Source organism: Lepisosteus platostomus, chromosome 9 (genome assembly GCF_059453375.1).
Source record: "Lepisosteus platostomus isolate fLepPlt1 chromosome 9, fLepPlt1.hap1, whole genome shotgun sequence".
NCBI lineage: Eukaryota > Metazoa > Chordata > Actinopteri > Semionotiformes > Lepisosteidae > Lepisosteus > Lepisosteus platostomus.
In genome coordinates, this window is record NC_142619.1 from 7,534,208 (window position 1) to 7,550,639 (window position 16,432).

General features: G+C 38.1%; 1 protein-coding gene across 31 annotated transcripts in view; it reads left to right on the forward strand.

Moving 5' to 3' along the window:
• Positions 1–16,432, forward strand: part of LOC148654491 (uncharacterized) — a 263,900-nt gene that overhangs the window by 160,218 nt on the left and 87,250 nt on the right. For all 31 annotated transcript variants that reach the window (XR_015941480.1, XR_015941479.1, XR_015941482.1 and 28 more), the window contains one exon: positions 1,514–1,596. Coding sequence is in view for 7 of the 31 variants with exons in the window: in XM_088646747.1 (XP_088502873.1) it covers positions 1,514–1,596 (83 nt within the window). In the remaining 24 variants the exon portion in view is untranslated. The remainder of the gene's footprint in view (positions 1–1,513; positions 1,597–16,432) is intronic.

Below are 16,432 nucleotides of genomic sequence, written 5' to 3' on the forward strand. Positions count from 1 at the left end.
AACATCATATTTTATTTCTCATTTTTTGACTAATATTTAAAAGTGATTGCTTGCTCTTTAGTTTTTTAATCCCAGATTATCCCAAATCAGAATGGGACTCACTTCAGCCACCACTGAATGTCAGCACCTACTATACCTGGTCAATGCAACCAGTATGTGCAAACAGTCCTACCACGCAGAAGTTGAAGTAAAAAAAATTAAGTACTTGAAGTAAGAAGTAAGAAATTGCTTAACCTGTTTTAATTAAATTTTGGGAGGCTAGATTGTGCAAGCACCACATAGAATTAAGTCATTTCACCAGAGCTGACAGTGCTATAAATTCTGACAAAGAGTGCCAAGGAATTTAATGACAAATTAGTACATGTCTCAGGCATTACATACAAGGTAGGACCCTTTTCCTTCACCAATTAGTTAGGCAGGCCAGAGCTGAAATAAGCTTTAGACACAGGCATTAACACCTCTACTTCAGCAAGCTGGGCCATAAGATCCTTAATGTGCAATACCCCTAGTCGTCCTGCTGGGACATTAGGCTTGGCTTTTGTTAACTTTCTTTATTTTTTATGTTTATGTATCTACTTCCTGTTGTAGTGCAAAGGCAACTCCTGTGCTCTGCTTGAAGAAAAATAGCAAGTAACTTGGTGTCAGACATTATCAAGACCAATGCTAATCTTATTATTAAAAAGTGATAGTTTACTGATGGTAAACAGTAGGTAAGTGAACAGGGAAGTCCCAGGACTAATGAATTAGAGAAAATCAATATGATTTGCAGTTCCAGTACTGAACAATGAACCTGACATACTAGTTTATATGGTAACCAGGTCACAACTCCTTAACATTTTTGCAGTAAGAACACTGTCGCTGAGGAGAACTTGCTATGATTTAAGTTTCAAGATACAATATGATGCGATAATACAGTACTTTATTGTCTGATTTTTTCAGAAATGTGTCTTGCATCAAACCATGTCAAAGCACATACATAGAAACTTATAAAACATACAAACAGTACAAGTAAACATAAATATAACATTATGTTACAGACCATACATGTCCATTTCATACCACTTGTATAGGAATCCACAAACCTATAGCAGAACCCTGTAAACTGAGTTTCCCCACAATTACACTAAGTCTGTTACCCTTTCATATATGCAGACAATGTTCAGAGCAATTTCTTCAGTATTCATGGGATCAGTATTGGTGTATGGCTAATTGACATGGCTATAAAGTATGTTTTGTGTTTCAGCATATTTTGGTGTATAGAGGTCCATCTCACTATCTCTGTTCACTTGCATCCCCATTCAACCTGAGGGAGCCTGAGCAATTTTGCAAAGAAGGATGGTCAAAAACTATAGTGTCCTTATGTGCAAATTCGGTAGAGACAAATCCCGAAAGACTCATGGCTGGAATTTCTCTCAAAGATGCTTCTGCTGAATATTGATTCAAGGCAGTTGAACTGTTTTTCTCCAAAATTCAATATGACGGAAGTGTTTGTAACTGGCATTTCTTTTTTCAGCTGCAAGCGACATTAGGCAGCACTCCCAGTGCATACAGGCTGAAGTCTTGGAAGATTGTGCATAAGTTGAGAAAACATGTCAGGTAAGACATGGGATTTAACAATTCTGGCAGAAAGTGGTGACATGTGATGCTTGTACTGTATTTTTCAGGACTGGGCTGTTTGTTCTTTATAATCCTTAATGCGGTGATAATTCTCGTGCCATCTTGAAAAGTTGTGTTAGGTTTTGTTGAAGATCACTTCAATGTATGAAATGAATTTTCATTGTGGGCCCGAACTACAAATGCATTCATTATAGCTCAATTTAAATTAGGCTAGAAATTTTACGTGAGACCTATGTTAACCTTTTCAGTTTTTGAAAAGACGAAGGAAGGATTTTCTTAAAGTTAGCGTTTCCATAACAGAATTATTGGAATGTGGAAGTAATAGGCATAATAAAATCAGTTTTTCATCCTTTAAGCAAGTAGACTGAACACAGCACCTTTCAGGTTAAAAGGAATGGTCTTCTGCAGACAGTGGGATAAATACGAAGGACATAAGAATAGTTATAAAATACGAAAAAACTATTCATTGTATTGCCTGCTAGTTAGCATCTTAATAATTTGAGGATGTCATCCACCCATTCCTTGAGACAATCCAGGGCATCAGCTACAACAGCATGGTTGGGTAGCTTCTTCCAAACCTTTGTGTAAAGATATAATAAATAATAATAATTGCTTACACTTACACACTTAAATTTCCCATTGGCCCTTACCATTCATGGCCTCCTAATTATCCCCATCTATGAATTGGCTTCATTACTCTGCTCTCCTCCCCACTGAGAGCTGGTGTGTGGTGAAAGTTCTGGCGCACTATGGCTGCCGTCGCATCATCCAGGTGGATGCTGCACATTGGTGGTGGTGGAGGGGAGTCCCCATTACCCGTAAGGCACTTTGAGTGGAGCGTCCAGAAAAGCGCTATTTAAGTGGAAGCACTTATTATTATTAATTAGTATCTTGGGGATAGAAGAAAAGCTAAAATAACAGCATATTTGAAAAGTGAAAATCTGAAGAGGAGTTCATTTACAGATGTGGAAGTCAATCATTCTCTTTTCTGAGCACTAGAAGCTGCACAAAGCAAGGTGGGTGAACTAACCAGAAAAGTGCGATGTGAGTAATGATATTTAAATCAGTGTTTTTTTTAAGTGCCTGTTTGACCTTTAACCAAATTATCCACAGCTCAGAAACCCTGATGAGCTCCCACTGAATCTTTAAATAGAAAGGAAAATGCAATGACCTTTTTTCCTGATCCAGCCTTTATCACTGACATTTTTAATCTTCTGCCAGATTAAACACCAGCATACTAAAAATTGAGTATTTTTTCCAAAAAAAGGCACTGATAATTAAGAGATAGTTATGTTGTTTGCCATTGCTTTCTTCTGCAACAGTTCAATGTACTGCTTCTAGATAAGGTTTAACCTGGGCTGCCTAATGACATGGTGTTCTTGGAAAGGCAGGAAGAGACCCTGCTGTATGACATAGCACTTTTTGTGTATAACAAGTAGAACAATACTAATTGGATTTAATTAACTAATTGGATTGATTTTGCACTTGGCTTGTTATCAAGGAGGTGTGGGAGAATAGTATGGTCATCACAAAAATATTACGGGTACCTGGGAGACATCAAATGATTTTGGTTGTGAGACCAAGTCAATAAATCATTCTTTGTAAGGACCCCTGACGTATGCTTAACCATATTTAAATATATATTTATATATAAACCCCATATATCAAATGTACATGTAATATTTGCCTCAACGCAATGAACAGAGATACAAAATATAATAAAAATCTTTATAATGTCATAAAAAAGGCATCCATTTTCAATGCCCACTTAATGCAATACAGGGGCACAGTGAATCAGGGTCTAACCCCATACACAATGATTTTAAGGTATAATACTCTCTGGAGCCAGCAGCTATATCACCCTGCAGCTCTCAGCTGGCTACCCACTGAAGCTAAGCAGGTCTGAGCCTGGTCAGTACATGGTCAGTACCTGGATGGAGACTTCCTGGGAAACTATGGTTGCTCCTGGAAGAGGTGTTAGTGGGTCCAGCAGGGGGTGCCCACCCTGCGGTCTGTGTGGGTCCTAATGGGCCGTTATAGTGGGAGGAAACTATACTGCAGTGGGTGCTGTCTTTTGGATGAGACATTAAACTGAGGTCCTGACTCTCAGTGGTCATTAAAGATCCCTGGGCATCTCTCGATAAGAGTAGGGAGTTATCCCTGTGTCAGGGCCAAACTTCCCCAATCGGCCTTTACCGTGGCCTCCAAATTTTCCCATTTTTGATTCACTTGCACTTGCCCTGCGATGGACTGGTGCCCCTGTCCAGGGTGTACCCTGACTTGTGCCCGTTGCTTGCCAGGTAGACTCCGGCTTCCCGTGACACCATATGTTATAAAACAGTTTGGCAAATGACATGACATGACATATTCTCTGGAAAGGATGCTAGTCCATCTCAGGGTACACATACAGATTTTGTCAAACATATACAGACTGTTTATACAGACTGCACTTAGAGACATCAGTTATCCCAGGAAAACCCATCTTTCCAGATGAAAGCATGCAAACTCCACAAAGAACTGAGCCCAGGAGCCAGGAGCTGTGAAGCAAATGTACTGTTCTCTAAGCCACTGTCTGACATGATTAAATCTGAATCAGAACCACAGATCTGAAGTCCACAGTTCACAGAGAATCCCAGGTGGAAAATCAATTTCCTAGTGAAGCACACACTACTGAAACACCACTAAAAGATCATGCCTGTGTGCGTATTATTTTGAGGATCAGTATTCCCTAACGAGTGAAGAAAAGGGTCACGTGCGAGCTTAAACTTCTACACGTAATTTTAAAAATGACAAGGAATTATCTCTGGTAGATGGTGATTTTGTCGTTCTTTCAGTTCAATTCTAACATTTTTTTTTATCTAGTAAAGAGATTCACAGCTTTGTGGTGAATTAAGGCAACCCTTACGATATAAGGTTTCTGGTTAGGAAAATGGGAAACCGTCAGTGTTGTTACAGCAGGACATCAGAGTTTTAAGACCTAAGAAAGGCATCTAGAGTTGTCCTGCAAGCTAAAGTATCTAACTTTGTGGGTGTCACTATGGTATGCTACAGCTGCGCTTATAGCTAATATTTTGCTGAGACTGCAATATGTTTGGCTAAAGTGTTTGTGCTTTTGCCAAAAGCCTTTTGTGTGAACTGGATTGTGTGGATGCTTTTTACAGTTTCTGAAAAATCTAGACGAGACAAACCTGCTACCGAAAGGCAAGGGAAGCCTCACTCGGTGTTTCCTCACTTCCAACTACCTCATTCAGTTTTTCAATATCTCTATATTACAACTCCTCTAACTAATCACAACATAAACTAAAGACATTTCACCGAGACATCAGGTGAGCGAATCTCACTCAAATTCCCGCAACAGACTCGAAATTTCTGATGTATTGCATTACACGTCTTTGTGTTAACAAACTGGGACCTAGTTCTCAAAAGTGCTCGACTTACTGTACATGTATATCACTCTTCTAGATACACTGCTCAATGCGCTTTACAGGTAATGGGAAGCAGCTGCCTGCCCTTCTGTAAAATGGGTATTTTGTTATTAACTCATGGTACTACATTAGAGCTCTTAGCCAATATAACACTTCTATGAAAAGCAGAATGATGTTCTAGCAAACACTAATAACAGGTGCTCCCATGTGCAGGGACCTAGTATATGTGGTAAATCTGTGGATAATAAAGGAACAGGGAATACCCCAAAATACAGAAGAACCACTAATGACAAGAACTAATTTCCTTCGCACTATACAATGGCAGCACAGGTCCTGATATTGATTACAACAGTGTACTACTGCAAGATCTTGGTAGATTGATACATAAATTATTCTCAGTGAAAACAAAATCTAGTATTAGTACATGTATTAATGTATTTAACTTATGAGAAACAACTAATTAAGAGTTGCATCCTTCCTTCTAATGCCTCAAAATGCAAGGCATAGCTGAACTAAAACAGTAACTTTAATGCAAGTTAAATGGGCCACCAGCTATCTCTTTCGGTAAGGTTCCCTCTGTTAACACAGCATATTGTAATTGTTCTTAATGCTACTCTCGTGATGTGATGAAAACTGCTTCTTTTGTTATTCCTACCATGGAAATAAAGTAAGCATTTTCATAATACAGGTTTCTTTTCTTTGGAAGAAAAATAATATCAAATAATTACAGTACGTACAGTAAGTGTGTTTATTTTAGCCTCCTTTTCTTCCAGTGTGTGATTACAGCTCCCAAAGTTACAATTTCTTCATTTTTTTAATTTCTAATAATCATTATTGTGCTTTCAAGCAACAATCTCATGCAAAACGATCATGCTTTCAAACAACAATCTCATGCAAAAGTCTTAAAAGATTTATATTCAAGGTAAAAGGACTAAATGAGTTGTCACATATACTGTATACCGTATAAAAAAGTAGGATTTGATTTCATTAATAGTATGTGGTTTCCTTTAAAGAACCTAGTCAGATTTCCTACCAAAATGAATTTGTTTTATCCCTTGTCAACATATTGATTAATACACTTTATTTAATAAAATTCTGAAGCAAGCGTGGACTGGGCTCATTCTTTTTAAATTATTTTTGCTAATGCTGTTGTTTTGACCTTTAAAAAAGTCTGGAAGCTCACTGTGTGTTTTCACTTGATTCAGTTTATCAGTTAATCTGAAACACATGTGAAACAAAAACTAAAAATCATAAACCTTTCTACCTAAACCACAGTAATTCTTCAGAGCAGGATGAGAGACAGGACCAATGCGTCAGTTAGTTTTACTTTTTAGCGAGAGTACTGTTTGCACAGGAGCAACCCAGGATATTTCTGACATCCTAAAAAAAGTTATTTAAGGTTAGTTTACAGCCCTGTGTTTCTGATTTGGAAAATGTATATTATTTCTCAAGTGAACTCAATGCAGAACTTTGGAATGCTCTTGAAATTGGGTGCCAAAGCTATTTTTTATTGTACTTTCACATTTCTGGACAGTGTGGTTAATACAGTATGTTTGTTCCTCCAGATGAACATACATGTATATCTATGGCCTCTTTAAAGCCGGTGTGTTACTGTATGTAGACCAATACTGAGCACCAGTTTTCTTTTGATGAAGCATTGTCATACTTTTGTACCGACGGAGTAGCAGTAGTGTCTATCACTATTACTTCAGCCATGGCTACCCCTTCTGCTTCCATAAACTGAAAAGTGCAGAAATCAAGCTCAAATTGCTTTGGGCTCCATTTTGAAAACTGCATCAATTCTTGAGGGTGTCAGTACTGAGAGACATTATCAGATGCTTTTTTGACAACATTTACAGCCCACCTTTCATATGATTTCAAATAAGTTTTCATTTACAAAGACAGTTACAAAGAATGTGGACCAGGGTAATACTTTGAGTTTACAGCTTGTCCAAGGTCATTCATTATTAATACTATTAGTAATATCTTCGGTAAAGACTTTGATGGCGACAGCTCAAACGCTGTACATGAGAGGTTGAGCCTTATAAACTCCACCTGGCGGTAATTCCAGATACTATTATCTTACTTGCGGTATTATGCGGGATTATACGGTATTATACAGTAACCCGTGTTATACCGCGACAAGCGCACCGCGTTTTAACGCGGTATAACCCGCTCATTTTGAATGGCTGCATCTGTAGCAAAGACTTTTTTGGTGCTTGTATCACTGTGCTCTGGGTTCCATGTACTGTATAGTCACAATAAGGGGAGAGAAGCAGTAGCCAGTAGCTCTACAGCTGTCTGCATTGAAAGATGTTTTATTTCCAGATATGTGTTTTTCCTCTTTTTGGTGACGTTTGTTTCTTGAAGTGTTTTACTCCCCATGGCTCACGAGACAAGATGTTACAAGGAATGCAAAAGTCACTCTAGTCAGTGATTTGATTTCAAAGATGAAGCACAGTCACTACAGCTCCTCTTCAGTGGTAATACAGCAAGAATGTGCCATATAAAACTGTAGGCAAATGCTTATTTTGGATGTTCACAGCTCACTAGGCACGAACATAGCTTATTATTTTATCGTTTTTTTGTCATAAAAAACCGAGCGCCTGCAGACAAAAATTCAATACTTCCAAGCCGATCCTATGAACTGACTTCCTCTTGTGTCTCGATGGCTCACCAGGTCCTTATGCTGTTGAAAAGATTGTATCGCACATTCCCTTCATTTCCAGAGAGAGACCATTGGCTCTGTGTGACTCTGTGTGGTATAAATAGCTGCAGATGTGGTACCTGTGAAAGAGCAGGGGGAGACACAAGGCAGCTTGTTTTGCTTTGTTTGAATGAAATCCTGCTAGTAACGGGAAAAAAACTGAATGGGAGAGAACAGAGTCGAGTTCACTGGAAGTCATTTTACCACGGATGAACGAGTGTATATATAGTAAGAGCTGGGGGCTGGAATAAGGTTATCATCTATTGGGACCCAGTTTTCCAATTTCCTGAATTTTAGAAAATACTCTTTGAGCACAAAGTAATTTTTGTGCGTGTGTGTTTTCTAGCAAGGTTTGAAAAGTTTCCTTTTTTATTGAGGGAGACATCTGGGGGCTACTTTAAAAAAATGGCGACTTCCTGGATTGTAGACTGCATTGTAGACTCTGAAAAAGAAACTTTAAAGACCTCAGTGTGTCCGTGTTCAGGGTCGATGATGCTCTTTCGGACGTTTGCCACAGGGCATGAAAACCTCAAAAGTCGCAAAGATAGAAGTCATGCAACACATCTTCCCTGGACAGCGTCCACTCTGGTATTTAAAATGAATGTTTCTGAACATGACAGGCAGAGGAAACTGCCCAGCAGGTAAGCAGCATATACCAAATGTGTAAAGACTTAACAGGAGTTTTGAGTCTTCAAAATTCCTATGACCTAGGAAATAGAGTTAAATTGACCTTATTAAATGGATGGCACAGCGGTGCTGTGGTTAGCAGTGCTGTTTTGCAGTGCTGGATCCCTGGGTTTAATTCTAGATATGGAGTGCTGTCTGCATGGTGTTTGTATGTACTACTAGATTAATTGGCTTCTGAGAAAAAACAGACCTGGTACTGTATGCGTGTCTTTGTCTTTGTCTGTGCTAGTGTCTGTGTATGCCCTGTGATGGACTTGTGTCCTGTCCAAGGTGTATCCTGCCTTGTGCCCATTACTTGACAGGATAGATTTCTGCTCCCCTCTGACCCTGAATTAGATGAAAGGGTGAGAAGATGGATGGTCTAATTAAGCAATGCTTAGGCAATAAAACCATGCAATGAAAACCAGCACTATGTGGCCTTCTTGGGCTGCTTTAGGACCCCTGCTTTGTAATAGTGTTGAAATACTATTTGAAATTTCATTGGCCTCATCAATGATACATTTGCATAGCTGCTTCCTATAGGTCTTGTGCCAGTGCAGTTAAGCCTTGTAGCCTTGTAGATATGGCAGCATCCAGCAGCCATATCACTCTACATCTTACAACTGATAACCTGTTGAAGCTAAGCAGGTATGAGCCTGGCAGGTCCTGGATGGGAGACCTCATGGGAAAAAGGTTGCTGCTGGGAAATGTGTTAGTGAGTCCTGTGTGGGTCCTAATGCCCCAGTATAGTGACACTATATTGTAAAAAGATGCTGTCCTTCGGAAGAGCCTCTGTGTTCATTTAAAAAATCCTAGTATGTTTCTTGAAAAAGAGTAGGAGTATAATTTCCCATTGGCCTCTACCAATTATGGTCTCCTAGTAATCCCCACCTATGAACTGGATTAATCACTCTGTTCTTCTACCCACTGATAGCTGGTTTGTGGTGAGCATACTGGCGCATTATGGCTGCTGTCGAATCATCCAGGTGGATGCTGCACATGTGTGGTGGTGGAGGGGAGTCCCCATTACCTGTAAAGCGCTTTGAGTGAAGTGTCCAGAAAAGCACTATATAAGTATAAGGAATTATTATTAGTCACATATGCAAGACATTTAACATTTAAATGAAACTGAGCTATTCAAATGCTCACATTTTTAAACCAAACACTGTTATTATTGACAGCCTCTCTGTATTCTAACCATGAAGGCTTGCACACATATAATCACTGTTGTTATCATTACGTTTGTGTTTTCTTTTTCTTCTTGTAGTTGTTCATCTGCAGACCTAGAAATGTATTCAGAACTTGGAGAACCTGTTTTCTTTTGTGTGTGGGGGGATGACAATGTTTTTGAAAAGCCTTATCATCAACTACTGCACCTGAGGTGCAGAAAAAACAATATAACTGCCTTTAGTGGCTTGAAAATGAAGGACTTTTGTTGAAGTGTTCAAATCAGACCCATTCCCTTAAGTCTACTATGCTTGACGGTACCTTTTGCGTTTCTTTCCCAAGCAATTTTTTTAAAGCTTCCCTGTGAATTCTATCCTGTGTGCTTTTACTGCACTGTTATCAATCACTTTGCAAATATGTGCGCATGGGTACCACTGTGTGTGAACATACCAATTAGCACGCTCTCACAATGAAAGCACTACACTGCCCTTTTTTTCTTCCTTTTACACAAGAGTGCGTTAAGGGAAGTATTTATGAATTGTCAGACACCTTACAGTGATATGCGCTTTGTTTGCCTCTCTTATTGAAGGAGTTAGATTTCAGTTTCCAGCACTTTGTTAAGACCGATAACAAAATCCTTCCACAAGTCAATTTAGAGCTCCCATTGCAGAGCAAACATCGTTAATGGGCGGTCAGCGGAAATAACATCAGGTTTACAGTGGATAAGAAGCACACAGTCTTTATCTGTTACATTTCCTATGATCTTGTGGTAACAGAGCTATAAAAAATACCATTCCATAAATAAAAATACAGCTGTTGTTACTATTAAATAATAATAAATAAATAATAAATAAATAATAAAATACTGCTTTTGGTGTCATGAGTGTTTTATTAATATATAGATTTTCACAGGTCTTCCAATTATAGCTTGCTGATGACATGAATTAGGAATTAGGAATCGGTAATCAGGTGCACTGAAGATGAATCTAGCCACAGAAGGGTGATATACTGTTTTTTTTCTTTTACACAGGGCTAGAATACCTGATTAGCCGGTGGGGTTTGGTTTTTTGCTCTGAAAGTTTTCCAGATTTCCTCTTTACCCCTTTTTTCAATCAACAGCTATCACTTCAAATGGAAAGGAACCTGCTAAAAACATGTTCATTTAAAGTTTAGTGACTTTTTCTTTATTTCCAGCCTAACAATCAATCATAATAAGGCAGATGTTCCTCCAGTGGTCAGAATTGTGGTCTAAATTCCTTGATACTACTGCTCATTTCACGAAGGCTGATTTCTTTCCTAGTTATGTCTGGAATGCACCATAAATGAATACATTTTAAAACAATGTTTCTTCTCATTAAGCATTTCGTGTTTTGTTTAATTTGTGCTGGAGCTCACCGGTCCTCTTAATTTCAGACTGTCTGCACTCCAGGATGTTTAAGCACATCTCCGGTGCATTCTTTTGACGTGAAACATTTAACAATCAATTTCAAAAGAACTGTAAAGACGGTCTTTGTTTTATCTTGTTAGTTGCTTGTTTACGTTTCCAGGAGAAATTCCTTATTTGCTCACTGTGTGGGGATACTTTAAAACTACAATTAAAGTGCCAAAACAGTAACAGGATGCTGAGTCTTGTGCCTTGTGGCACTGCTGACTCACTGCTTATGTTGCCAGTGTAGAGTCTGAGCATACTGAGGTGGCTGTATCACTACTTCACCGCTGGAGTCCTGGCTACAATTCCTGGGCTGCTATAATAATAATAATAATAATAATAATAATAATAATAATAATAATAATAATAATAATAATAATATCCTTACATTTAGTGGTTTAGTGCTTTTCTGAACACTCTGCTCAAACCTGCACTGTACCACCGATCTAAGTGATATGACAGCAGCCAAAGTGCGCCACTATGCTCACAACATATCAGCTATCATTGGGGAGGAGAACGGAGTGATGAAGCCAATTCATAGATTGGAATTATTAGGAGGCCATGATTGATAAAAGTTGTTCAAGTAGCTAGCTGCGTCAGCGTCAGCATGCGTAGGCTGCAAAGGTCAAGTAAAGGTCTATTCCATGCTGAAAATAGAGGAAAAGAAACACAACATTTCAGGAGTGGTGCCTTCTCTTGGGGTGAACTTCTCCGGTGCTTCAGTCGCTTCTCATAACTTACAAATTAAATTCCAGAGTCCAGACAGTTTGAAGGGGGAAACAAAACGTGAGAAATGTCAAAGGTAGTTTCGGCTTTGCACATTTTTCACGGAGGTCAAACGTGAACTTCCACTTTGTCTTAAAGACATAAAATCATAGCTCCAATTGCAATTGCAGCTTCAGTGCAATTTTAATAGTTCAAGTAGCCCTATACATGCAAGGTCTTCAGAAGTGTGGCTGCAATGTAAGTTGTATAAAAAAACAGTAGCAGCAATTATCTTGGATAATGGAAATTATTCTGGAAGATTGGCTGGATCAGAAATGTCATAGAGGTGCTACTAGAGCATTGAGACCTTTCTGAAAACTGTGATGAGTATATGTATGGGTTGGGAAATTTAAGTGTTAAAGATCAGTTCTGAATGCACATTTACACTTTATTTAATGCAAAGCACTAAGTGCAAAATGAGATTCTATTTGAACAGTATTCTATAAAAGAGGGAATGAGATTCTATTTGAACGAAAAACCAAAGAGAATATGTCTAAGCCAATAGTATACAGTATCCAGAAGAGGAATGTTTTCTGTATCTTCCTGTCTAGAGAGTCATTGGTGTGACAGTGATCATCCGTTTTTATAACTTGTGTGAAGCTGGTGCCACCCAAAATGTGATCAAGAATCTGGGAGTGGTTTTATGTTCACAAATAACAAGGATTTTCACTGTCAGCCCCAGAAGCAAATAAAGAGTACAGGATAAATTCAGTGCAAAGAATACATATTGGCACAGTAAAGTGAATTTTTAATGCCAGTTTTTATTTCTGAAAACTGTTGTGCCTACACGTTAAACAATGTTAGAACGAAAACATTTTTCTGTTCAAAACATTCTTCCCAGTTTCAGGACAAATTAACTTTTTAAGCTTTTATTTGGGAACATAATCTTTACATGTAATGACTGATTCAAGTCCTTAGAGTCCTTTGCAAATCCTTGACTTGTCAGGGAACCGGCAGGTAGTTTTCCAGGTATCCTGTGCATAGCCGTGAATTCTGCGGGATGCAGAGGCAAACATTCCAAAATCATAATCCAGAAGCAAGGTCAAGAGGAGAAGCTAGAGATCAGATAGATCAAACGGAGAAGACAATCCAAAAGGCTAAATCCAAGAGACGAGATTGAAAAGGGAAATCCAATGAGACAAAAACACGCACTAGAGAACGCTAAAGGAGGCTTCTCAATAGTGAGCCAGGTTTGGTGCGTGAGGGAACTTTAAATACTGGAGGGAGAGGGATTTGGTTGGATAATTGGTCCAGGACTGAGAATCTGTGGAATCTGGTGCCTGTGAGAAGGTGATGGGTTCAGTTAGGAATGAGGTTGTGAAACAGTGGGTTTGGGAATGTAATGGCATTTGCGAGGGAGAGTGTGGGGCGTGACATGACTATGCACTTTTGGGGCTTCTTGTGGTGGTTTCTGACTTTAGATTAATCTTAAACAGGTGAAATACCTCTCAATAGGATTAAAATCCGGAGATTGAAGGAGATGAACTCCTTGGTTAAGGGTGCAGTGGGTTTTGAGTTACTGTCTTACTGTAGGGTGAAATACCCACCAATATGTTTGGAGAAGTTTTTGAACATGGACAGACAAGTACAAGTTCCTCTTCCTCTTCAGAATTCATTCTGCCTCTTCCATCATTAATTACATCATCAATAAAAACCAGTGAGCCAGTTCCAGATGACCTCACAAATGAGGTGGTTTGTTTAAAATCATTTGCGGTTCCTCTCTTCCTCCACACTTTTGCTTAAACGTAAGGTTTATCTTAGACTCATCTGTTCATAAAACTTCCAGAATTGTTGTGCCTCATTTTTATACTGTACTTTTTTGCAAATTCTAATCTGACTTTTCTGTGTCATTGTTGAAGAGAGGTTAGGATCTTGTAGTGTGGCCCATGACATACTTCTGTCAAAGACTTCTGTGCACAGTAATAATTTCATTGCTTCACTCTGCTGTCATATTCCTTGAATGACCAGGTCTTTGCTGATTTCCAGCTCCTCTAGTACTGCCTTTCTTTTTCAGGATATTCCACATTGTTGATTTTGAGATGCCCAATCTTTCTGCCATGGTTATGATTGGAATTTTCTTCGCTCTCATCTTCACAATTTCTTGCTTTTTTGTCATGGACAGCTTTCTAGTCTTCATCTTAGTTTATGCCTTCTAACTCAAGAGGCAGACTCAAAAAGTCACAGTAACTCCAATAGCTGAAACCGAAGCTATACTGTACATCCACAGCTCTTAATTAATACAAGATGGGACACCTCAGCAATTAGGAACACCTGTCAGCCATTTGTCCTGCTACATTTGTTCTTCTTCAATGACGGGGTTGAACACAACAAATGACATTGTTCTACCACGGCTAAACATGTTCTGTGGGCAAAATAATAGCCAAACACAACAGCTGAAATTCTATATTGTTATCTCCTATCGATCTGAAATACACGTTTCATTAGTACACGGTTAAAACTCTGAATTTCAGTTCTGTCGCAATATTTACTCTTTTTTTTAATGAAACAGCTATAATGTAGCAGTTTTATGTAATAGATTGAAAGATGCACTACAGTATATGCTATAATAATAACATACTGTCCGTCCACCTTCAAACTAAAAGAAATACAGCGTTAACAAGATCATAGAAAGGAACAGAAGAGCTACAGGACAGTGCTGCCCAAGGAGCAAGTGATATACTGTACAGTAGCTGTAGCTGTCACCTGACGGTTTTCCTAGTGCACAATTTATTTGGTGATAAAAGATTCCCCATGAGAAGCCGGTCGGTCAGTAGGCATGGCCTCACCCCTGCTGACTCTTTGTACTCTGGCAAGCCTGTCCTTCTCTATTCTCCAGGTGATAATCGCAATCATAAGAGGAGAGTGCTGAATGCAGTGAGAACTCCAGAACTCAAAATTTCATTTAAAGGAAGGATGTTGTGTTGTAAGGCTGAAATGGGATGGCTGGATAGGTGTAAATGAGGGATCTTGCCTAAATAATCCTAATAAACACATTAAAATAGAATAAATTATGTTCCTTAGCAAACTGGAAGTCTTCATTACATTATAAAACAGAAATCAATGTATTTTATATGTTGCAAAGGAACAAGTAATAGGTTTATTCCATGCTGAAAAAAACAAGAATGAAAATAAAACGTTTCGGGCGTGGAGCCTGAAGAAGGTTCCACGGCTGAAACGTTGTGTTTTTTTTCTTCTTTTTTTTCAGCATGGAATAAACCTATCACTTGTTCCTTTGCAGCCTACGCATGCTGACACAGCTACCCACCTGAACTATTTTATATGTTGTTTGTTTCTGTGTCACAGAAATGAATGTAATTTATTGCTTTAAACTAGTTAATCTTTCACATTTTTTAGATTTCTGCACCTTAAAAATAATGTGCCTTATTTTTTTTTTGAGGTGTCACAAATGTCTTAAATACTCTATAGACATGACTTACAATTATTTGTAATGTAAACAATTGTAAAACAATTATTTGTGTTTTGTATTTGGGGCAACTTACAAACTAAAACAAATCTAAAGTTACAGAAAAAAATGTTTTCACTTTTTTGTAAAGCAATAGGATATTTTCTTCTTGATACAATAACACATTTATTATTTTTTAATATTGGCTTATTTATAATTAATAACGTTGTACTGGTCACCTGTAGAAGGATAATTAATTAATAAAGAAAAAATCTAATATTCTGAAAACAAAAGGATGTATGTGTGATGTATGTGAAATGCCCGACTTTACTGTTCTTTGTTGAAAGATTTGTTCTTTGTATAAATGTGCAGGTACTCATTAAATTATAATTACAGTTTAGCTGCTTCTAAAAATACTATGAAAACATTAAGAAATGAATGAACTTGAGAAAAAGATTGAGAAATTAAAATCCACACTGTAGGATCGAGTTTCACCAGCAGGTTCTCCTTTTGTAAGTTCATGACTAACCTCTTGTTCTGATTTTTTTTTTAAAGTTAGAATGAAAAAATAATGAAGAGGAAAATATGTTGTAGCAAACTAAAACCATTTTCAACTGTCACAATTTTCAGTTAATGATACGCATGGATTAGAAAAACAAAAAGGTATGACTCGTGCTTTGAGTAGATTTAGAATTTGAAAACGGTATTTGCTTTTGAAATCGTGTGCAAAAAAAAAAAGAAGCAAGGGCAATGAAAACAAACTTAGGGATCAGGTCAGTATTTCTGTCTTTTGTTTTTCACATGCAGAGGTTTTTGATACATCCCAGGTTTCAGGATTTTTTTTAACCAAATGGAATATGTCTCATCTGCAAGTAAAATCCCCGCCCACCTTCTCTCATTTACTTTCTTAAGTGAGGGACCTAGAGCTCTTGACCTTTTTTTTTTTCTGGGGCATTTTTAAGAATGTGTCATTGAAAACCAGCATACACTGTGAAAAAGCATTTAGGTTCTTTTTTGCAGTGGGAGTGTGGAATGTTATGTTATTTTTACTTTGTTTTAATTTCAGATATTGTTCAGCGGTTAATTCTGTGATACAACTTTTTGTTTTGGAGGGACATACACCTATTTCTAATTGATGAGCTCTCCTAAAATGAAAGTGAGGAGAAAAAACACTGACGAAATGGCATTCTAAAAGGCATGGGAATCTAAAAAGAAACCTATCCGTTGCGGTTAACAAGTTGAGTAAAAAAAGA